The sequence below is a fragment of the Agelaius tricolor genome, unplaced genomic scaffold, assembly GCF_023055355.1.
Source record: "Agelaius tricolor isolate 1412-34295 unplaced genomic scaffold, bAgeTri1.0.p SCAF_16, whole genome shotgun sequence".
Lineage (NCBI taxonomy): Eukaryota > Metazoa > Chordata > Aves > Passeriformes > Icteridae > Agelaius > Agelaius tricolor.
This window is the reverse complement of record NW_027269276.1, coordinates 1189840-1212971: the sequence shown is the minus strand read 5'-3', so window position 1 is coordinate 1212971 and position 23132 is coordinate 1189840. Positions and strand designations below refer to the sequence as shown.

The 23132-nt window shown below is 52.5% G+C and overlaps 1 protein-coding gene across 2 annotated transcripts in view; it reads right to left on the bottom strand.

Annotated features, from left to right (window-relative positions):
• Window positions 1-230: 230 nt before the first annotated feature.
• ITGA11 (integrin subunit alpha 11) overlaps window positions 231-23132 on the bottom strand; it is a 40395-nt gene continuing 17493 nt past the window's right edge. For both annotated transcript variants that reach the window (XM_071441119.1, XM_071441117.1), the window contains 23 exons: window positions 22178-22322; window positions 21166-21331; window positions 20146-20216; window positions 19549-19693; window positions 17797-17945; window positions 16700-16840; window positions 15680-15883; window positions 14879-15009; window positions 14197-14363; window positions 12231-12367; window positions 11225-11335; window positions 10762-10847; window positions 9616-9817; window positions 7497-7595; window positions 6235-6311; window positions 5249-5338; window positions 4228-4318; window positions 4008-4121; window positions 3336-3422; window positions 2770-2880; window positions 2137-2232; window positions 1747-1860; window positions 231-1393 (listed from right to left, as the gene is read on the bottom strand). In XM_071441119.1, coding sequence (XP_071297220.1) covers window positions 1322-1393; window positions 1747-1860; window positions 2137-2232; window positions 2770-2880; window positions 3336-3422; window positions 4008-4121; window positions 4228-4318; window positions 5249-5338; window positions 6235-6311; window positions 7497-7595; window positions 9616-9817; window positions 10762-10847; window positions 11225-11335; window positions 12231-12367; window positions 14197-14363; window positions 14879-15009; window positions 15680-15883; window positions 16700-16840; window positions 17797-17945; window positions 19549-19693; window positions 20146-20216; window positions 21166-21331; window positions 22178-22322 — 2806 coding nt within the window. In that variant the 3' untranslated portion in view covers window positions 231-1321. The remainder of the gene's footprint in view (window positions 1394-1746; window positions 1861-2136; window positions 2233-2769; window positions 2881-3335; window positions 3423-4007; window positions 4122-4227; window positions 4319-5248; window positions 5339-6234; window positions 6312-7496; window positions 7596-9615; window positions 9818-10761; window positions 10848-11224; window positions 11336-12230; window positions 12368-14196; window positions 14364-14878; window positions 15010-15679; window positions 15884-16699; window positions 16841-17796; window positions 17946-19548; window positions 19694-20145; window positions 20217-21165; window positions 21332-22177; window positions 22323-23132) is intronic.

Here is a 23132-nt window from a genome sequence, read left to right as displayed (position 1 = left end):
TCCCACTCCAGCTGAGGATTTAATTTCTGATTTGGGGGGTTTTTTTATCCCATTTTTTTCCATGTTTGGGTCTCCCAAAGGCTTCACTTGATTGCTCATACCTTTCAAACATCCTTGGAAAACATTGCGTCCCTTAGAAATAAATGATGAAAAAATTCCAGGATCCATCCCCTCCCGGGTCCCAGAGCAGCCCCCCTCATATCCACAGAAAAAAGGGAACAGACACCAGCAATTTTTAAAATACCATATTTTTAATCCTTAAAAAATACCAGGAACACTATGTCCCGAACCTCACCCCACATCCAGAAAAATCCTCTTCCCTCTTCTCCATAAAATTAATATTAGCATAAATAATTCCGCTATGCCAAGGGCATTCCTGCCCTTAAAATTCCATGATTTCCATGGCACCAGCTATGTACAGGTATGATACACGTGGGCTCCCCAAACTGCTCTGCTGGGACAAAACTCATCAAACTGCTTTTTAATTAATTCTTTAAACAATTTAAAATTTTTTCAAAATTTATTTCTAAGTTTATGGTTTGGTTTAATTTTTTTTTTTTTGGCAGGATTTTAAATTTTTTCTCCCCTCCTTTCCTTCCTGTTTTTAGAAGAATTATGTACAGCTGGACACGGGAGATTTGGCATTTAAGGTGCTTGAAATCACAAGAATTTCATTCAGTGCATTCAGACTAATTAACGCCTCCACTTAATTACTCCTGTTAACGAAGGCAGTTTGAGAGCTGTGGCCAGCAGAGCCCGGGACCTGCGGCAGCTCCGCCACGGGAAGGAGCAATCCATGGGGGCTTTTTTTGGGGATAATATTTTTATTTTAAGGAGCTTTCCAGCTCCACATCAGGGACCCCTCACGTTGGCGTCCCCTCGTCCCCTCTGCTGCCACCTTGGTGAAATCCCGGTTGGAAGCACTTCCTAGGAGAGTTTTGGGGCATTTTTTGTTGATTTGAGGTCTTTTTTTTTATGGAATCCCAGTTGAAAGCACCTCTGAGGATGTGTTTTGGGACTTTTCGGTTGGTTTGTGGTGTTTTTAATGGAATCCCAGTTGGAAGCACCTCTGAGGATGTTTTTTTGGGGAATTTTCCATTGGTTTGAGGGTGTTTTTTTTAATGGAATCCCAGTCGGAAGCACCTCCGAGGAGTTTTTTTGGGGAGTTTTCGGTTGGTTTGAGGGGTTTCTTTATGGCTTTTTAAGTGCTGTCCCACAAGGGGCGTTCTCTCGTCCTGCTGCAAAGCCAAGCTCAGCCCCCAAATCCCTCGGGATCCCGGGAATCTCCGGAGCTGGGAGGGGGCTCCTGGCCCCGGCAGAGTCACTCCATCCCGTGGGAATTCTGCTCCCGCTCGGCCGCTCGCCGGCGGCTCCCGCTCTTGAAGAACCCGAGCTGTGGGGAGGGAAGAGAAACAAAATCCCGCCGTCATTCCAGGAGATTTTCATGGGATAGCAGTTGGAAGCTGGTCCTGGATATCACTTATATACGGAAAAGGGGATTTTGGAGGAGGTTTTGAGGCTTTTTGGTGGTGTTTTGAGGATTTTTGGTGGTGTTTTGAGGATTTTTGGTGAGGATTAATATTAGCATAAATAATTTTTTTTTGAGGATTTTTGGAAGAGGTTTTGAGGATTTTTGGTGAGAATTTTTGAGGAGCTCGTGGGGCACTGGGCAGGGATCCAGAGGGTTCCTCCACACATGGGAATCTCCAAAAATCCCCCAAAATGTGTGGCCGGGGGGCTGCTCACCTTCCAGAGCACCAGGACCAGCAGGGCCAGGAGCAGGAGACCTCCAAAGGTGCTCCCAAGGATGATCCAGATGGGAATCTGCGATTCCTCGGGCTTGGAGATCTCAAACGTGATCTGGAGGAGAAAAAACACCGCGGATTCCAGGCAGGAATGGCGGGGGAAAGGGGATAGAAGGGAATGCTGAGCAGCCCTTCCTTTGGGAATGCTGCACCGTGGATTTGGCTCAGTTTTCCCTGTGGAATCTGGAGATTCCAGGATCAGAGCTTAGCCACAACTGCACCGAGTTTTTCCAGAACCTGGGTCCCTCCACCCACAGGGATTTTCCCAAGGGGATCAGGGCAGGGTGTGGCAGCATCCCAAAATTCTGGGTGCCCCCATCCCAGGGCTGACCTGGCGGCTGGGATCCTCCTCCCGGAAAACGAAGGGGCTCCGGAAGCGCCGCTGGAGCGCCGCGATCGTGGTGAGCTTCAGTGCCTTGAACTTCAGCTGCACGGAGAGGGCTGGGATGAGCATCCCACGTGGAAAGGGAGCCCCCATTCCCAACGGGATCCATCCCATGCCCATGGGCTGGGATGAGCATCCCACGTGGAATAGGAGCCCCCATTCCCAACGGGATCCATCCCATCCCCATGGGCTGGCTTGAGCATCCCATGTGGAAAAGGAGCCCCCATTCCCAACGGGATCCATCCCATGCCCACGGCTTTGTATCCATAGGGATTCTCTTTGCAGCCATGGGAGAGGAGGATGCGGGGCAGGCAGGGAGTGGGGCAGAACAACAGCAAAAAACGAGGTTTTAGATTAATTAAATTTGCATTAATTAATAATGCAAATTTAATGGAATTAAATAATCCATAATGAGGCGCTGTGGATGCACGATCCAATAGGATAAGTGGCTTTGGGAACAAAAACCACCCCATACGTTCCTGGGCTTCCCGGGGAAGGGAAAAATCCCACATTTTTGGGGTGTGAGGGTTCCTTTGGGGGATTTCTCCCTGAAATCCACATTTTCTGGTGAGCACTCACTGCTTTCAGAGACTTCATCCACAGATTCCCATGCAAGTGCAGGTTCAGCTCCTCATTGGGGGCCAATTTCACCTCGCAGTCGATGGAAACCACGTCGGAGTTGCTGTGGTTCTGCAAAGGGAAATGTGGCATCACAGACGGAGAAGGAGGGAAAATCCCACTGGGATTAATCCCTGGGATGAATGAGGGAGGGAGGATCCCACGTGTCCGTCCTCCTGTGTGGTCAAATCCCCCCATTCTTTAAATGTTCTCCCCCTTTTTCACCCCAAACTTCCCAATTTTGCTGGGTTTTGTGCTGTTCTTTCCCTCCAAGCTTTTCCTTGGAAAAAAACAATCCTGATCTTTGTGAGCTGGAGAATCCCCTTGCTCCCCATAAATCCTGAGTATTAACAGGGCTTAAGTTCCAGTGGTTGAGAGGAAAAATAAAAATAAACCGACCGAAGGGCTTAAAAATCTCCTAAAAAATTCCAGTGTGCCCCTCCCATGTCCATGGGCCATCCCTATTCCAGGCTTTTCCCTGTTTTGGGATACCCTGGGGCCAGGATTGGCCCTGTGCAGGTGAGTACCAGGTGTGGGGTGCGGGACAGGTCCTCCTCCGCCGGGGTTCTGCGGTAGTCAGTGGTGTTCCCCCAGATGCTGCAGGTCGTGTTTTCCTGTGGGAGAAGCCGACGGAATTCCAGCATGGACACCGGGATCGTGGCAGAGTCTTTCCTGTGCCCCCATCCCGAATCAGGGATCCCCAGCACCCCCCAGGATTTGCTGGAGCTGGGATTGAGTTTGGCTCGCTGTGGGATGTGGCTGGAGGGCTGGGATCCCATCCGAAACTGGGACAGAATGCCATCCTAAAATGGGCTAGAATCCCATTCCTAAACCGGGCTAGAATCTCATCCTAAACCGGGCTGGAATCCCATCCTAAAACATGCTGGAATCCCATCATAAACCGGGACAGAATCCCACCCTAAACCGGGCTGGAATCCTGTCCTAAACTGGGATGAAATCCCATCCTAAACTGGGACAGAATGACATCCTAAAATGGCCTAGAATCCCATCCTAAACTGGGCTAGAATTCCATCCTAAACCATGCTGGAATCCCATCCTAAACCATGCTGGAATCTCATCCTAAACCATGCTGGAATCCCACCCTAAACCATGCTGGAATCCCATCCTAAACTGGGACAGAATTCCATCCTAAACCATGCTGGAATCCCATCCCAAACCATGCTGGAATCCTGTCCTACCTGGTCTGCCCGGAATTCCGTGGGCAGCAGGAGCCGGTTGCCCGCCCGGGTGGCCACGGGCATGGTGATCCTTAGGGTCACCCCTTGCACCGGGAAGAATCCCAGGTTCTGCAGCTGCCAGGGAAGAGCACAGGGATGTGTTGGGATCGGGAGATGGGGATCCCTGCTCCTGGGGCAGATCCCAAATCCAGGAGAACTCAGGGATCCGGTTCCTGCTCACCGTGAAGGTGCAGTGGAAGGGGGGCCCGATGGGGTTGGATCCATCCAGGGAATTGTTGGATCTGATCTCAAAATAGTCCAGGCTTGACGTCCTGTGGGACAAAGAGGTTTGTAGGATTTTCCCTTTCTTTGTAGAATTTCCCCTTTCTTTATAGGATTTTCCCTTTCTTTGTAGGATTTTCTCGCCTCTTTAATAAAGCAGAGCCATTCCAGGCCCTGGCTGAGGTTTGGATGTCACAGGAGGTAAATCAATCCCTGCTTTGCAGCTGGAGAGGCAGGAAAAGAGCCAGGAATATCCTGTGGGAACCCATTCGGGAGCACCTGTGATGGCCCAAAATCCCCACATTCTTTAAAATTCCCTCCCTCCTTTTCCACTCCAAAATTCCCAAATTTGATATTTTCTCTGCTCTTCTTTCCCTCCAGGTTTTTTCTTCATTCTGAACTGGAGAATCCCCTCACTCCCCATAAATCCTAAATATTAAAGGAATTTTATTCGTGGCGTCTGAGTAAAAAATACAAAATGACCGAAGGGCTGAAAAATCCTTGAAAAATTCCAGCAAGCAGCGCCAGGGAATGTGCTTTGGGATCCCTGATTTTCCCATCAGCAGCTTCCTAAATTATCTCTGCCTTCATCCCTGGCTGTCCCAGACTTGAATTACCGGTGACTCCACGCTCATCCCGCAGCTGAGCTTCCCTCTGATGGTTTTGTGGGATGGCCACTGGCCCAGACACTGGGAACACCTGTTATGGCCATTATTACCTCCAAGAATTCCCTTTTTTTCCCCATAAAAACTCACCCTCACACCTCTTTAATAAAATTTATGCCTTTAAACATCGGCAGAGTCCAGCTCTCCATGGCTCACCAGTTTTATAAAAAGCTCTCCCTGACTTTACGGCTCCTGTTTTCTCAATAAATTCCCGAATTAAACCTGGGTTTGAAGGCTGCTCCCAAGCTGGTTTTCCCAAGGGGTTTTCCCAATCCATGACCTCCCAGGAGCTGCATCCCATCCCGAACCCCTCACCTGGTGAAGAGCAGGTCGGCCTCATACTTGAGCTGGAAGTTGAGGTGGGCAACATTGTCCTCCTTGGTGCTCTCCTTCTCCTCGCTGTCACTGGAACAGCAGCAGGGACAAGGGGTCAGGCAGGAGCCAAATCCCCCCCAGGAATTTTTTTTTTTGGGAATGCTGAACTTTTTTTTTTGCTTTTTGGTCAAAGCGGGATTTTATTCTGGGATTTTTATCATTAAAATGATTCGGAGGGAGGTGTCACCCCCAACAGCTAAAGTAGTGCAGGGGAATCCTCCTCTGCTCTAATAGTTGGTGAAATTAAAAAACTAATTAATTAATATTAATAATTTAGTTAATTAAGTGAATTATTTATTATTTAATAAATATTAAGTTGATTTAATTTTTCCCTTTCTTCATAGAATTTCCCCTTTCTTTGTAGGATTTCCCCTTTCTTTGTAGGATTTTTTCCCCGCCTTATAAGATTTTCCCTTTCCTCATAGGATTTTCCCTTTTTTTGCAGGATTTCCCACATTTCCTTGTGGGAAATCCTTACCTGTGGAGGAGCAGGGAGTAAGGAGAACTTTGTAAAAATTATTAGGAGACATTTTTCCTGGGAAATATTTGTGGTGGGAGCATGGATGAGAAAGCAGCAGGGGCTGGAGATCCAGCAAACCCCAGCAGCTTCCACAGGCACGGAAAAATCATGGCTGTAAATCCCCAGATAAACAAAAATAGCCAGGTTTGGGAGCACAGGGCTGGGATAAACCACAGCAGCTGGGTCTCCATGGGGTTATTCCATGGAAAACCTCTGGCTCTGGAGGAAGGAATCCCAAGGAAAGCCAGCTGCATCCTGGGGTGCCCAGAGAAGCTTCCTGGATCCCTGGAATTGTCCAAGGTTGGACACCCTGGGATCAGGGAAGGGGTGGGACTGGATGGGCTTTTTTTCCAGCCCAAACCATTCCCTGATTCTGTAATTCCAGAGGGAGAAAGCGTCCCCAGACCTGCTGGCGACCATGTAGACCTCCATGCTCTGCAGGAAGATGGACTTGCTGAATTCAAAATCCAGGCGGAAAGCGACCTGCAGAGACGGGAAAAACACTGGGAGAAACATCGGGAAAAACATCCCAGGGGATGAAATCCCGAGTGCTGAGCGGGGCCAGTGCGGGACCCTGCAGGAGACACAATTCCCAACCCCACCCGGACCGAGCAGAGCCTTTCCAGGCAGAGAGGATTTGCAGGAATTCTCTCAGCCCCTGCGATGGGAGCAACGAGCGGCTCCCTTTGGAAGCAGATCCCTCCAGAGGCCCGGGACCGGCGGGAAGGGGAGGCAGCTGGAGAGAGCCAACACCAATAAAACGGGATAAATGTGATAAATGTCACATCTGCAGTGACCTCAAACCGTCTGGGCCGGCACAGCTGACTGGAATATTAAAGCTCCCGCGGCTCCGGAGCCAAAATTCCATTTCCAGCCTGTCTTTGTTTTGGCAGGAACGGCACTACCTGATGGCCCACGGACGCATTCCCGACCCCGTAGGTCATGGGGAGCCAGCTCCTCCTGCAGCCACAGGCATCCCACTGGGATTTTTGGGAGCTTTAAAGCCGAGCCTGGTGCCTGAGGCTCATCCATCATAATCCAGGAAAGGTTTCAGACGGATACAGGAGCTGGGGAGATTTTATCTCCAGATCCTGCTTGTGTTGGTCCCTTTTCCCACGCGTGGCAGGTGGGATTCCATGCGGATCCTGAGTGGATCCCCCCCACTATTCTTTTCCCAACTGAACCCTGAATTTGATGTTTCCCAAGGGTTTATGGCTTATAAAAATGATAAACTGGATCTGGGCTCATCCCAAATACTGGGAACACCGGTTTGGAGGATGCCACCACCCAGAGGGGCTTGGACTGGCTCTGAGCAGGATCCAGAGGCACCTCAGAGCAAGAAAAACCTCTCAGGCAGGGAAGGAGCCTCATCCTGCAGGGAATCAGCTCAGGAAAGTTCCCATCCATGGTTTGAAGCCAACATTAAATTTTTCCACTGGATTGGAGGCAAATTCTGTCACCTGGAGGAGCTGGGTTGGATTCTAGGGCTCTCCTGAGCACCATGGCAGGATCCCAACCACCCCAGCTCCCCCTAAGATGCCTTTCAAACTCCAAAAGGGAAGAAACCAAAAGTTTATCTTCAAAATCCTGCTCAGGGCTGCCCAGATGTGACCCTGGGGGCAGAAGGTCTCCATGTGACAGCAGAGTGGGAAGTTGGGAATGTCCTACCTTGGCCTTGGCTCGGAAGAAGGGGTAGCTGACGTTGCACACCCGCCTGGTGGGGTGTCTGTCGTCACTGGCACAGTCGATGTTGATGTCGCTGTCATCCTGAAATGGGACACAAAGTCCTGTCCATGGAGTGCCTGGGACACTGGGAATGAGCCCCGGCTCTTTGGGAAACTGGGAATACCCGAGGGGCTCAAAACGGGCCTTGGCTTTGGGGAAACAGCCAACCAATGGCCAACCAAATAATGGCCAACCAGTGGCCAACCAAAGGCCGACCAATGGACAATCAACCAATGACCAACCAACCAAAATCCAACCAACCAATGACCAACCAACCAAAATCCAACCAACCAATGACCAACCAACTGATAACCAACAACCAAAACCCAACCAACCGATGACAAGAACCAATGCCCAACCAATCAACCAATAACCAACCAATCAACCAATGACCAACCAACAACCAGCCAACGACCAAAACCCGACCAATGAATGACCAAAACGCAACAAAACAGCAACCAGCCAATGACCAAAACCCAACCAATGAATGACCAAAACCCAACAAAACAGCAACCGACCAGTGACCAAAACCCGACCAAAACACAACCAACCATTGGCCAATAAACTAATGAATGAAGGAAAGATGCAACCACCAACCAACCAGCCACCAACCAAAATCCAACCAAGGGACCATGCAAGCAACCAGCCAATCATCCAGCCCAGCCTGCTCGCTGGAGCTGGGAATTCTTCCCATGCATTTGTTGATGTTCCTGGAAAGGAGCATCTCTAGGAAGCAGCTCCCAGTTTCCTGATTTAAATCCTCTTTATGAATTTAATTACAGCGGTGAATGGATTTAGCTGTGGTGAATGAATGAACCTGATTATTCCTGGCATTCCTGATTTTTCTGCGATGAGGAGTGGTTGGGAAGCACTGAGAGACAACGTGAGATGTTACCCTGCATGGCCACCAGCCAAGCTGGAATTGCCTCCTCTCAACACTGACATTCCTGCTGCTGGAACTTCCAACTCTCCAGCCAGGCTGGGGAAGCTCCTGCCCATTGCAGGGCTGGGGTGGGATGGGACACCAACCCTGCTCTGTGTCCTCCACCCTTCCAGGTGTTGTAGCCTGCTTGTAGGCAGGTGTCCATCCTCACCATGAGAGGATGAGCTATTCCAGCTTTTATCCCACAAGGGGTCACTTTGAGCTGCTGCCACCGGAGAAGTCCTACCCAGCAACAGCCTGGAAGTTCCTCCCACTCATCTGCTGAAATTGTGAACTTTTTGGGGCAACAGCCACTTTTTATTTATAAGACACAGATATCCATCCCCTCTGGATGCTCCTTGGTAAGGAGGGACAGCCAGGAGCCTGCTATCCGTGACTCCTCCATGACCAGCTGCAAATATTCCCTACAGCCACTGCTGCCTGGTGCTTTCTGTACTCCACCATCCCGGGGATTTTCCCTGCTCCCCTCACTTTGTTTGGAATAATCTCAAAAAAATGCATTTTTCTTATTTTGTGGGCAGCAAGACCCACAATTTTCCTTTGGCACGGCTCGGAGAAAAACAAAGGAGATGGGGTCTGTGGGTGAGGATGAAGTCATGGGGGGGTGAGGGAAGGCTCAGCAGCATCAGCACATTCCCAAACCTCGCTGCGAGCAGGGAGGAGTCGCACCAAGATCGAGTGAGTGGGGCAGTGAAATTTTTGGGGCACTCGGGGACCATCCAGGCAAAGCCATGGAGAGGTGGCATCGCCCGGCTCGGTGCTGAGCTGCGGCCACATTCCCATGATCAGCTCCTACTTCCAGGAGTTATTTCTCAGCTGCAAAAACTCATTCCTGACGGGAACTTGGCCATGTGCAGGGAGTATTTTTAAACAACTGCAGGAGAAAAATAGAGGGAAATAATTTCCTCTGTGTTTGACCTTCGCTCAGGCTCTTAAAACTCAAAACCTTTTTGTATTTCCAAAATAAAGAGCTGGAAGTGCTTAGAAACGGAGCCCATAAACAGCTCTGATTTACGAGGGATGGAGACAGGTTTGGGCTCTGCTTTAGGCTGCGGCTTTCTCCTCCGGCTGGGATTAGCAGCACCTCTGGAAAAGCCTGGCTCTGCCCCGGGAGCTCACCTTGGGGATCAGGCTGGCCAGCTGGAGGTTCCTGGAGAAGGAGATGTTGAGGGTGGTGCTGTAGGCATTCTCCCCGCGGTTTTCCAGCGTGGCTTCCACGGCCACCCTCCTCCTGCTGCTCTCGATGACGAAGACGGAGGCGTCGAAGGAGAGGCTGAAGGCCGAGCAGTCGCCCCGGCGCAGCGCCCTCCGGCAGAATTCCCTGCAAAACGGGGCATTCCCGGGATTTTACGACCGTGGAAATCCCTGCTCTCCCCCTCTGTCCTGCTGTGCTGAAAGAGGAATTAGGGATGCTTCCCATCGTACACAATTTGGGGATTTTTGGCCGATGGTGCGATGCTTTCCTCAAACATTATTGGGAATGCTTGGGACAGCTGGGATGTAGGGAAAAAACAGATCCCATGCCAATAGCAAAGGTGGCTCCAAGCTCCAATGTCCAGCCTGGCCTTGGACACTTCCAGGGATCCAGGGACAGCCACAGCTTCTCTGGGAATTCTATCCCAGCCCCTCCCCACCCTCACAGGGAGCAATCCCTTCCCAATATCCCATTGATCCCTCTTTCAGCTTAAAGCCATTCCCTGTGTCCTGTCTCTCCATCCCTTGTCCCCAGCCCCTCTCCAGCTCTCCTGGGGCCCCTTCAGGCCCTGTAAGGGGCTCTGAGCTCTCCCTGGATCCTTCCCTTCTCCAGGTGAACATTCCCAGCTCTCCCAGCCTGGCTCCAGAGGGGCTCCAGCCCTTGGAGCAGCTCTGGGGCCTCCTGTGGATGCAGGGATAACCTTTAATAGCTCTGTAACCACGGAGCTGCAGTGTGGAATTATTTCCATGAGTCAAGCCCGTAATTGCCAGGTGGGTAATGCCAGCCTTGCAGTTATTCCCTGGTATTTCCTGATTTGTATCCCTGGAACTTATCACCATGGCACCAAATATTCGCTGGTTTGTGGATTCCCTGAAAAACCACAGGCAGGGAGCAGGGAGAGGCTCGGAAGTGCCAAGGAGCACCTCATGGAGGGCTCGGATGAACCTTGTGGTGATGCGGGATGAAGGACCAGTGATGTCAGAATTTACAGAACGCAGGCTGGGGCTGGATTTTTGGAGCCTCCCCGTGCTGGTGACACTCTCGGAGGGTGCTCTGGGTCACCTACTCACATGGCACTGGGAATGTCACTCCTGGCATCCAGCACCAGATCGGGGACACAGTGCTCGTCCTCGTTGCAGCCATTCCAGAAGGGGACCTGGGGGGACAAGGAGAGCAGCTCGGTGACGATTCTCCCAGGGATAAATCTGCCCTGGTGCCCTGGCAGGTGGAACTTTGGGAGGTGGCACTTGGGGAGGCGGCACCTGGGGAGGCGGCACCGGGGATGTGGCATTTTGGGAGGTGACACCTGGGATGTGGCACCTCGGAGGTAGAACTTTGGGAGGCAGCACTTGGGGAGGTGACACTTTGGGAGGTGGAACTGGGGAGGTGGCATCGGGGAGGCAGCACTTGGGAGGTGGCAATTGGGAGGTGCCACTTTGGGAGGTGACACCTGGGAGGTGCCACTTTGGGAGGTGTCTGTGGAGGAGGTGGCATCTGGGAGGTGTCACCAGGGAGGTGACAGCTGCTACCTACAGAGACCCTGAGGGAGGTGGGCCACCCGTCGTCCAGCATGGGGCCGTGCTCGGGGTGCTCCAGCTCGTAGTCGATGGAGAACGTCACCGGCTTCACGTAATCCGCCGAGTCCTGGGGCACAGGGAGAACTCTGAGAGGAGCCCGGGGCTGCCTGGGCTGGGGCAGCCCCTCAGGGTGTCCCCAAGAGTCACACATCTGTCCTGCAGCCCCAGCCCAGGGCTGGGATGTAACAGAAACCAGATCCCATCTCCAAGGTTGCTCCGAGCCCCGTCCGCCCTGGCCTTGGATGCTTCCAGGCATCCAGCGGCGGCCACAGCTCCTCTGGGAATTCCATCCCAGCCAGGGATTCCTTTCCAATATCCCACCTAGCCCTGCCCTCTGGAAGCCCCTGGGAGCTCCCCCCATGTCTGCCCCACAGTGCAGAGGGATGCTCTCTGAAGGGAGATGTTTTTTGGGCTAAATCACGAGCTCCAGCTCCATCTCCAGCCTCCGATTTCCCAAAAGTTCACGGCAGTTCAGCCGGGGCTTGGGGCTGGGCCAGTCTGGCAGCTCAGGCCTGCCTGGCTTCCACGAGATTCTCCTCATTCCCTGGGAATGTTTGGGTTTGGCCAGGTTTGTGCATCAGCTGTTCCCTGCGAGTGAGGGATCCACCAGCTCTGCACCCTGGGCTGGGACCCTGCTGGGACACGGGGGGACGCCACCAGGGACTGGCACGGGGACGCTCCATTCCCTATGGAAAAACAATGAGCATCCCTGATTTTGGAGCAGGAGAAGCAGCCTGACCCCGGGATGAGGAGCACACACCCTCCTCGAGGACAGGGCTGGTGGAACGGAGCACGTGGAAGCTGATGTCACTGCTTGGGGACCCGGCAGCTGCCACGTGCTGGCAGCTCCGTCCCCGACCACATCAAACCGGCGGGGAGGAATCCAGCGGGACGAATCCAGCGGGATGAGGCTCCTTCCCACTGAGGAATGCTGGAGAGAGCATCTCCTGCTCCACACTCACCAGGACGTGGAAGGGCAGGGTGTGGCAGAGCTCCTGCCCGGCCGGCAGCACCAGCGCCCGCGGTGCCGCCCTGCCGTCATCCAGGTGTGCCCGGGGCGAGTAGCGGCGCTCGTCGATGGTCGTGTTGTACCTGAGCCCTGCAAGGACAGGCCCAGCTCAGCCCTTGGGGGACACACGCCCCAAACCCTGGGCAAAGAGTGGCACCAGTGCCCATTCCCTGCTGAGGGAAATCCCTGGCAGTTCTGGGAAAAGCTTCCCCTCGCCAAGTGAGGGGTTTTGGGAATGAATTATTGCAAGGCCCCTGTGTAAAATCTGTGCAGGCGTGGAATTGTTTGCCTCTCAAGTGTTCCCGTGCTGGTCTGGAGGAATTGGAGCTCACCCCTGATTTATGGAGATCCTTTGGTTCCTGCATTACTGTTGGAAAGCAACTGGAGATTCCCAACCAAGCAGGGATTTCAGAGAACCACAGAATCTCAGAATGGTTTGGGAAGGGACCTTAAATCTCATCTCACTGCAGCCCCTGCCATGGCAGGGACACCTTCCACTGTCCCAGGGTGCTTCAAGTCCTGTTCAGCCTGGCCTGGGACATTTCAGGGGCAGCCACAGCTGCTCTGGGAATTCTATCCCAGCCCCTCCCCACCCTCACAGGGAACAATTCCTTCCCAATTTCCCATCTGTCCCTCTTTCAGCCTAAAGCCATTCCCTGTGTCCTGTCTCTCCATCCCTTGTCCCTCTCCAGTTCTCCTGGAGCTCCTTTAGGCCCTGGAAGGGGCTCTTAGGTTTCTCTGGATGCTCTTTTCCTGGCTGGACACCCTCAGCTCTCCCAGCCTGGCTCCAGAGCAGAGGGGCTCATCTGGTGGGTGACTCTTTATTTCTAGGGGAAATAAAGGTAAAACCAAATAAATAAGGAAATCCCACTCAGATTTTATCCCACAGGGACAGCAGCAGGGAGAAAAATGCTGGATTTGACAGCACAAAACAAAGCTCTTGCTCTGGGCAATGGGAGTTTTTCCTTGGCTTTGGATCCTGATTTTCCTTGGACGGTGTTTGCTGCTGGCTCACAGGGGCCGAGCCGCTATCGCTTCCCTGCTCCGCTGACTCCCGGGAATCCACCGGGGATCACTCGGGGTCACGGCTCCATCCAAGGGTTTAATGGGAGGGCTGGCCAGCTCCAGATTCCCTGGGATGTTGTGGAAAATGCACATCTGGCCAGCAGATGTGTCCCACTGCTGCTGTGGGAGGCAGGAGGGATGGAGGAGCCCTGCGGAATGCGGGCAGGGCTCGTCCCCTCCTGTCCCACTGCGGGGACATTCCCGTCACTTGGAGCATGGAAAGGCAAAGCCCAGGAGAGCTCAGCCCAGGGAGTAGGTGAGGGATGAGGTGGGATTTATCCTGGGGGTGTTTCTTTGGCAGAGCCACCACCAGAACCCGGAGACTCAGCCGGGACAGGGACAAACAGGAGTGACACCAAAGTGGCAAGCGGACACGTGAGCTCCTCCAGGCTCCTGGGGGGTTTCCTGTCACAGACACATTTCATGAAAAATCCTTTCCTTAGGATTTTTTCTCCTGAGAAGCTGAGAGGCCTCAGGAACAAAATGTAAACAAGGATTATCTGCTGCTGTGGAATGCAACAGGTGGATCCGTGATTGGTCTCGTGTGGTTGTTTCTAATTAATGGCCAATCACAGTCCAGCTGTCTGGACTGTCTCAGTGAGTCACAAGCCTTTATCATTCCTTTTCTATTCTTAGCTAGCCCTCTGATGAAATCCTTTCTTCTGTTCTTTTAGTATAGTTTTAATATAATATATATCATAAAATAATAAATCAAGCCTTCTGAAACACGGAGTCAGATCCTCGTCTCTTCCCTCATCCTAAGACCCCTGCGAACACCACCACAGTTTCCATCCCAAAAGCTGGGTTTTCCATGGGGCTGGAGACCTGAGCAAGGCAGGAATTGGGATCCTTACCCACGCTGGCAGTCTGGAAGTGAGTGGAGAGGAAGAGGGCAGTGAAGCAGACGAAGGCCCTCATGCAGGTGGCCTCCTTCCCATTGCGCTTGCAGTCCTTGGTGAAGATGTTGATCTTGGGGGGCTCGAAGCGGAGGCTGGCGTTGATCTGGACCACGCTGCGGGACCTGAGGGGTGGGGAGAGGACATGGGATGGGCTCTGGCTCGGGATGGGACATCCTGGAGTCTCCCACAGGCTCCAGGTTTGCCTTTTTCACTCCTCTTCCCTCCTTTTTGCAGAAGGTTGGGAAGAGCGAAGGTGCTCTCCAAGCAGAGCCCAGGGTGACCCATCTCGGGTGGGCACAGCCACCCTCCATCCCAACAGCTTCAAGGGACTCTCCAAATATTAATTAATTAATATTTGAAAATATTGCTCTAATTAAATCAGAGCAGAAGGAGCCTGGGCAAATCCCCACACATTAATTCGGAACTTCTGGAGAACTATGGATGAAACTCAATGGAGAACTAACTCTGGCATCTTTTTAGGGCCCGAGGGTATTGAGATCCCACAGCCCTGTTGGACAGGGGGTGGTTATTCAGGAAAGATGGCTCGGATTGTTCTCAGACCGGTTTTTCCTGGAAAAAATTTGTTGTGATTTGGGCAGAGGAGACTGGGAGAGGGCACCAAGGATCCCTGGCTCACCACAGCACCACAGCGTTCCCCAGCGAGCCCACGGCCAGGTCCACGAGCCCGTCCTCGTTCAGATCCAGCTGCCCGTGGATGCTGCATCCAAAATACATCAGGCCCGGAGCGAGGTCGGCGGCCGCGATCCGCTGGAAAGGAATGGGAGCAATCCAGGCTGGATTCCAGCAGGAGCATCCCTGCCTGCCAAGGGTTTGCCAGGCTGACTCTGCCTCGCCGCTGAAAATCCCCCGTTCCAAGAGAATCATGCTAAACATGGTTTTCCAGGGAGTTTCTCTTCGGAAAAAGAGAAAGCATTTGCTTCGAGAGCAATTTCTCTTTGGAGACACCATCCAAGGTTGTTACTGGCTTTACCCTGTGTATTTAACATATATCAAAAGTGTAATAAATAAATAAATAAAAATATTTTTTAATTAATTAATCTATAGCCGTCCCTTGCAATGATTGCTAAACATTGCCTCTAATTTCAAGCCTTTTTCTCCACTATTCCATGGAACAATTCAGGTTGGAAAAGCCACCCAAGACTGTGGAGTCCAAACATCCCCTGGTGCTGCCAAGGCCACCACAAAATGTCCCCAAGTGCCACATCCACACATCTTAAATCCCAGCAGGGATGGGGACTCCACCACTGCTGTTCCAGTGATTGAATTCCAAGGTTTTGTCTTGGATGCCTCAAGAGAGGGAATATCTGTGCGAAATAATTAACAAATAAATCTCAGGTGCGGATTTGTCCTTAAAACCGGGACAAATTATATTTATTCCCACGAAAGGTGAGGAAAACCAAGCACGGGGAAGCCCCACCTGCTTGTACTTCTTCAGGACAGTCTCCTGGAATCCCAGGAAAACGTAAATGGCTCCTTGGTGCTCGTCCTCCAGAGGGGCCCCGACCACCAGGTCGTTGTAGGAGTCCTGGTTGAGGTCGGGAACGGCGGCGATGCAGGAGCCGAAACGGGAATTCTGGTAACTCTGGAGGTCCACCAGGGCTCCGCTGGGAACGAAGAGGTTCTGCCAAGGAAAAGAAGGAAGGAAGACAATTCCCAAAGCCTCAGCAGCAAGGCTGGGAAGAGGAGACACCCTCAGGGGAACAGCGAGGTGATGTGGAAGGGATCGTCCAAGGAAGGAGGTGGGAGCATCCCCAGGGATGGGGGATTTTGGAGCACATCCCTGGGGAATGAGGAGCCCTGAGCCCCCCCGAGCCAGCCCCACATCTGCTTTGTACCCTAAATAAATAATTCAGTAGTAGGAGTAGTAGTAGTAGTAGTAATAATAATAATAATAATTCCATATTAATAATACATTCCGTAACAAATACAAATTCCATAAAATAATAAACATCCCATACTCATAATAAATGCTATAATAAATACAAATTTCATTAATAATAACAATAACGATAATGATAATGATAACAATAACAGTAATAACAACTATTATTATTATTATTATTATTATTATTATTATTATTATTATTATTATTATTATTATTATTATTACATAAATAATAAAGTGCTTTGGGTGTAGGGATTCCATGCTCCAGGCGGGTTTTATTTTGCTTCACAATTCCAACTGGGGGGAATTCCTCCTCCAGGGAAGCAACTTCCACAGGGAAGCACCTTTAGGCTCAGGAAGGGGCTCTGGGCTCTCCCTGGCAGGAGCAGGTTTGGAGGACGCCGTGTGGCTGGAGATGGTTTCTCCAGAGGGACACCCACATTCCCATGTGGCGAGGATCCCGTTCTGCCCCTCCCTCGGGACCCCACCAGGGCACAGCTGCCATGAGAGCACCCAGCTGTGCCAGCCGTGTCCCCACGATGTCCCACTCACCCCGTGCAGCGCGTACACGTAGACCTTGCCCCTCTCCCTGCCCTCGCTGAAGAACATGGGCGCTCCCACCAGCAGCACGTCGGTGACGCCGTCGCCGTTCACGTCCAGGGAATTGATCTCGCTGCCGTAGTAGGAGCCGATCTGGGGGAGACGGGACGGGGTGGGAATGGTGCCACAGTCCCCCTGGATCCACAGGGATCCACAGGGATCCACAGGGACATTCCAGCCCTGCCACAGCCACGCTGTGGGTGCTGACACAACTGGCTGTCTTGGGCTGGAAATGGGAGGGTGGATTCTATCCCCATCTGTCAGAGCTGGGGCAGTTCTCTCTGTTCATGGGGCAGTTTTCTTCATCTCTTCCACAGCCAATCCTCCCTCCAGGAGATCTCTTCTGTCCATGGGCCATTAATTATTAATTATCTGCTGTCCATGGCCAGTGAGTGTCCCTGCATGGCTGATCCAATTCCATCATCCCATGGGGAGATGCTCCGCCCAGGGGGAGGAGCCAAGCATTCCTACCTGGATGATACCTGAATTTTGGAGCAGCACAGCAGCCTTTGCCCAGTGCATTGCCAGAGGAGCAGCTTCCTGCTGCCCTGCATGGCCAGAGGGAGCCCAGGCCCATCTCCAGCAGCCCTGGAGCTGCAGAGGAAAACTCCCCCCTTGTGCAGGATCCCTGCTCCAGCAGAGCCACAGCTGGCACTGCAGGAGGGCTGAGCCCCCATGGGATGGGGCTGTGCCACCCCCTGACACACAGGGGACAGGGCATGCTCTGACTCTGGCAGTGGTTTGTTTTCTTTTTTGTACTATTGCATTTGTATTTTTAATTTTCCTAGTAAAGAACTGTTATTCCTACTCCCATATCTTTGCCTGAGAGCCCCTTAATTTCAAAATCACAGTAATTCAAAGGGTTTACATTTTCCATTTCAAGGGAGGCTCCTGCCCTCCTGAGCAGACACCTGCCCTTCCAAACCAGGGCACTGTCACATCCGTGGCTGCTCAGCGCTGCCGAGCTGCTCCAGCTCGGGAAAAATCAAGGGAGAGGGTTGATTTTTCCAGGGGGGGGAAACCAGCACAGCATTCCTGGCTGGAATTACCTGCTCTCCCTTGAGGGCCTGGTGGATGGTGAGGTTCCTGTTGCTGTGCATGGTGAACAGGATGACCTTGCCCGTGTGGTTGAACCGCGGCGCTCCCGCCACGTAGATGCGCTCGTGCTTGGTGGAGACGACGGAGGAGACGGTGTAACCTGGAAAGGGACGGACGCGGAGCGAGAATTCCCTGCCTGCTCACGGGGCCTGCTTTCCATTAGCCCCCAGCTGCTGACACAGCTCTGGCCCCTTCCCAAAAAGGGAAGCTTAAAAAACCTGGATTTTTGCAAAGGTGAAATCACCCAGATGGACCCCAGTGCCCCCGAGCCACCCGCTCCGGTGCTGCCACGGCCAAGATTTGGCACTGCCTGATTCCCACTCCCTGTGCAAATCTTTCCTTAATCGAAGGTCAGTCCAATTCCTGCAATCGAAGGTCAGTCCAATTCCCGGATTTCTGGGTGTTTTATTTCATGGCTCACATCAAGTTGGACAGACACTCGCGAGGTGCTGAGTGTTGGGAAGTTGCAGCTCCCGCTGCTCCAGGAACACCAGGCAGGAAAAGCTCTCCTGGTGCTTGATGTCAACATTCCCAGTCCAAGAAAAGCCATGAATCCATCAAAACCATTCCTCCTGATGGAAATAACCCTGCCTAAGCCAGTGACCCCGAACAATCCCTTTTTCCTACTGGGATCACCCCCTGGGCTGTGGCACTTCCATGGCTGCAGACGGGATTTTGTAGGAATATAAAGCTGGGGCTGCCAAATCCCAATTTTCAACCCCAAGTTCAGGTTCCTGATCCTTCAGGCTCAGGTTTAAATTCCAATGAAATCCTTAGAAGTGGAACAGGGTGCCCAGAGAAGCTGTGGCTGCCCCATCCCTGGAATGTTCCAATCCCAGGCTGGATGGGGCATGGAGAAACCTGGGATAGGGGAAGGTGGAGTGGGATGAGCTTTAAGTTCCTTTCCAGCCCAAAGCATTCCAGAATTCTATGGAACTCAAAGTCTGGCCAACCATGAAACTAATCACATTCCCTGGAATAAAATCCAGTTAAATTTTGAGTATCTTCAGGGATTTTGGACCCTTTTCCCTGCTCGCCAGCCTTACCTGGGGTCCCTAAAAATGCCCCTCCTGGAGGGGGCATTCCTAAACCAACCACCAGCCCTGAGCCCCCCAGGCTGCTCCTCAGCAGGATACACCAGCATTCCTCAATATTCCCGGATTTCTCACTCCAGGCAGCGCTAAAGAGAGCCCAGCTGAGCTCCCACAGGGATTCCCATGGGACACCCACAGCCATCCCAGCTCGGGGGACACTCTGCTGTCACCCCATGGATTCCCAGGGAAGAGCCTTGAGGTGCTGATCCCACAGAATCCCACCTCCCTCCCCACCACGGGACAGCCCCATCTCCGAGGAGAGGCTGCATTTCTCAATCCAGGCCGATATTTTTATTCCAGAGCTCCAGTGGCTGCACATGGAATGGATTAACCCAGCAGGTATTTCCTGCCTAGGCATGAAATTCCATCAGCGCTTTGAAAGCACTCCAAGAAAAGCTGCGGATCGCCCGCCGGCTCGGCTGCTCCTGCATTCAAATCCCGTTTGTGCCCCGCTCCGGGGTCGGAGCTGGGCTCTTCCCAGGTGAGGATGCTCCTGTGCTGCATCCCACAGCTCTCCCATGGGGAATACCCTGTGCTTCCTCTTTTTCAAGGATAAAAATCCCCAGTTCCCCCTGCCTGCGGCTGCACAGCCTCGTTCAGCTTTCCCACCTAAATAGGCGCCGTGGTTCTTCAGCTCCTCTGGGAATTCCTGCAGGTAGGATTCCCGCAGAGGGATGACCTTCCCGCTGCTGGTCTCCTTCAGGACGGCTCCGTTCCAGTCGTAGGCTCCCACCGCTCCCAGCAGGATCCCGTCCTGTGGGAATACAGGAGTGCTTTGGTGGGAATTCTTCCCAAGTGGAGGCGATTCCACCCCTCTGATCCCGCACAGACCGAAAACACCTGGAATGCTGGAGGGTTTCAAGACTGCTGGAATGACATTTCCACCCTATTCCTGTTTTTCCAATGTGCTTTTTCTCCCCAGGAAATTCCCAAGAGCTTTTTCCATGGACACCCCAGCACGTCCTTCCCAAGAGGTCATGGCATCAGGAGGATCTGCTGCAGATCCTGAGGGATGCTGGGGTCTCCCAACACCTCCCTTTCCCATGGGATAATCCAGCAGCCTTTCCTTATCCTCATCTTAGTGATTTAACTCTGTAATTAAAATAATTTGTCCCAAATCCCAATCTCCCACCTGGGAGCAGGGGGTGATAAACAGTACAAGGCAGGAGCAAAAAAAAAAAAAAATTCCCACATTTCCTCTCTTACTTCCACAACGTGGGATGAAAATCCAGTCTGGGACATTTCCAGTCCAAAGGAGATCTCGTTCTTGTTGGTTCCTTAAACAAAAAAGAAAAGGGAATTTGTGTTTAATGGAGATTTTTGCTTTCCTGGAACAGCTCCGTGGCCTCCTCTGGAATTGCTCCAGCAGCTCCACATCCTCCTGATGATCCCATTTCTCCCTAAATCCTCCAATTCCACAGCCTCGTGCTGTTAGGAGGTCTGGGAGCTCTGCTGGGGTGCAGGTCCTCCCCTTGCAGAGCTGCAAGATCACCCAAAACTGGGGATTTGGAGGTTTTTGCTTCGTGATTCCAACTGGGGGAATTCCTCATCCAGGGCAACTTCCACAGGGAAGCGCCAGGCTGGACAGAGGAAACTGGGAAACTTGTGGGGAGTTTGTGAGCTGGTTTGAGCCAAAATCCCCCAAATTCAAGATGTTTCGTTCCCAGTGCGGGCCCTCCGTCTTCTGTTCCAATTGTTCATTCCAGGCTGCATTTTCCTCTGAAATTTGGATAAATTTAGTTTGGGAGAGCGACAAAGTTTTCACAAGAGCTGACATTTAAGACAGAAATATTTCCTGATATTTAATTTCAGCCAATAAAACCCGAAATCTCAGCATTATTCCCATAATCTCCTGATGTCTGGCACCCCAGGAAGCTCCTGTGTGTGGGTTTTCCTGTTTACAACCCTGGAATTTGATGGATGAGGGAGACACCGACTCCCAAATTCCCCCCATACCAAATCTCCAAGGTTTTCTATAAAAAGGAAAAATCGAAGCCACCGGAATTCCTCTGGCTGGAATGAGGTGTGTCCTTTGGAAAAGGGATCTCTGCTCCTGATATCTGAGGGAAGCAACAGCTCCAAATAAAGACATTTCCCCAAATCTGAAGATGCTCCAAGCAGGATTTTAGGCTCCGATATTGCGGAAGCCGCGTCCACATTCGGGGGAAAAAAGGATCAGCAGCACATTCCCAGCCCTGGGAGGTGCCAGGGAGGAGCATCCCTCACCTTCCAGGCTGAAAATCCTTTCTCCCAGGGCATCCACGATGTCCTTGAGGGCCGCCTCGTCGGTGACGTTGAAGAAGTGTTTGTCATCGGGGTCGCTGGCGATGAATTTGATCTCGTTCAGAAAGGCCTCGGGGTTGATTCCTCTCCTGTTGTAATAACCCAAGACCTGGTTGGGAACAAAATGCGAGACTTCCATGGAATTAGAATTCCCGGGTGTTTTGGGCTGGGAGGGATCTTGCAGCTCATCCCATTCCACCTGTGGGCAGGGACACCTTCCCCTATCCCAGGCTGCTCCAAGCCCTGTCCAGCATTTCCAGGGATGGGGGCTCAGCAGCTCCTCTGGGCTGCTTTCCCAGGATGGATAAAACCATCCCAAAACCCTTTGGGGGCTGTCCACGTGGGAGAAGCCCCATCCTCGGATCTGACACCGCTTTGTGGGAACAAACAGAGGAACTGCTGCAATTCTCCCCAGCAGGACATTCCTCATGGAATCTGGGTCCCTGCCTGTCCCAAGAGCAGCCACAAGGAGCTCTTGGAATGCTCCAGGAGCAGCGGGGATGGACAGGAGCTCTTGGAATGCTCCAGGAGCAGTGGGGATGGACAGGAGCTCTTGGAATGCTCCAGGAGCAATGGGGATGGACAGGAACTCTTGGAATGTTCCAGGAGCAGCAGAGATGGGCTGTACTACTGTCTTGGGATTCCTGGAGCACACAAGGACCTCTTGGAGTGCTCCAGGAGCAGCGGGGATGGACAGGAGCTGTTGGAGTGCTCCAGGAGCAGCGGGGATGGGCTGTCCTGGTTCTTTGGGATTCCTGGAGCACACAAGGAGCTCTTGGAGTGCTCCAGGAGCAGCGGGGATGGGCTGTCCCGGTTCTTTGGTATTCCTGGAGCACACAAGGAGCTCTTGGAGTGCTCCAGGAGCAGCGGGGATGGGCTGTCCTGGTGCTTTGGGATTCCTGGGGCCCCGCCACGCTCCGCAGGCCTCCCAGCCCCCCAGAGCCCCGTCACTCACGGCCACCGCGTATCGGGTGACGTTGTCCCTCTCGCTGTCCTCGATCACCTTCTCCAGGTCTGGGCTGTCGTGGGACTCTCCATCTGTGATGACAATCATTACTCGCTTTGCCCCTTTCCGGCCACCTTTCCGAAACGCTTCCGAGCTGCAAGGGAAGAGATGCCCTGGGCTGCTCAGCCCCGCCAGCTCCGCGGTGGCTCCGCCGCCCCACCGAGCCCGTCCCTCGGGAGGTGCTTTGGGATGTGGATGGACTTCCCCACTTTTTTTGCAGGAAAGAGGCCATAATTCAGCAAAATCAGGTGAGGGAATGGATCTTGAGTTGGCCAGCGGAGTTCTGGCTGTGGCCTATGGGGCCTTTCCCTGCGAGGGAAAAATTTCTTCGTCCCATTGTCCACCCCTGCCAGAATCCCACAGTTTTGACAAAGCAGGGCCCCAAATTCCAGCATATTTATGGATAAGGGACACTGAGCAGGGCTGGGGACTCCGTGTGACAAAAATCGTTCAGGACCTTGCTCAGATCTGGCCAGGATCCCTCTAAAACTTTTCCAAGCTGCCCAGTGCAGAGCTGGAATCGCCATTCCTGCAGGGATTTCCAAACCACGTGGATGTGGTACTTGGGACATGGTCAGTGGTGGCCTTGGCAGTGCTGCATTTGATCTTTGACCTCTTTTCCTGCCTAGAATTCCATGATTCCCAGCAGGAATACTGCTTGGAAAAAGTGCAGGAGCAAGGATTTGTCCCTGGAAAGGGAGGAGGTGGAGCTGTCCTGAGCTTCTGGGGACTTTCCAGGGATTTCCAGGAGAGCTCCAGGTTCTGGGGCTGAATTTGGGGGCTGGGAGCTCATCCCTGGGAGCCTCCAGGGAGAGGCCACAATTCCAGAGCCTGCCCCAGCTGCAAACAAGGACGGAACAATTTTGGGAAGCGCCACTCTCAAACCTTCCCCCACATCACATTT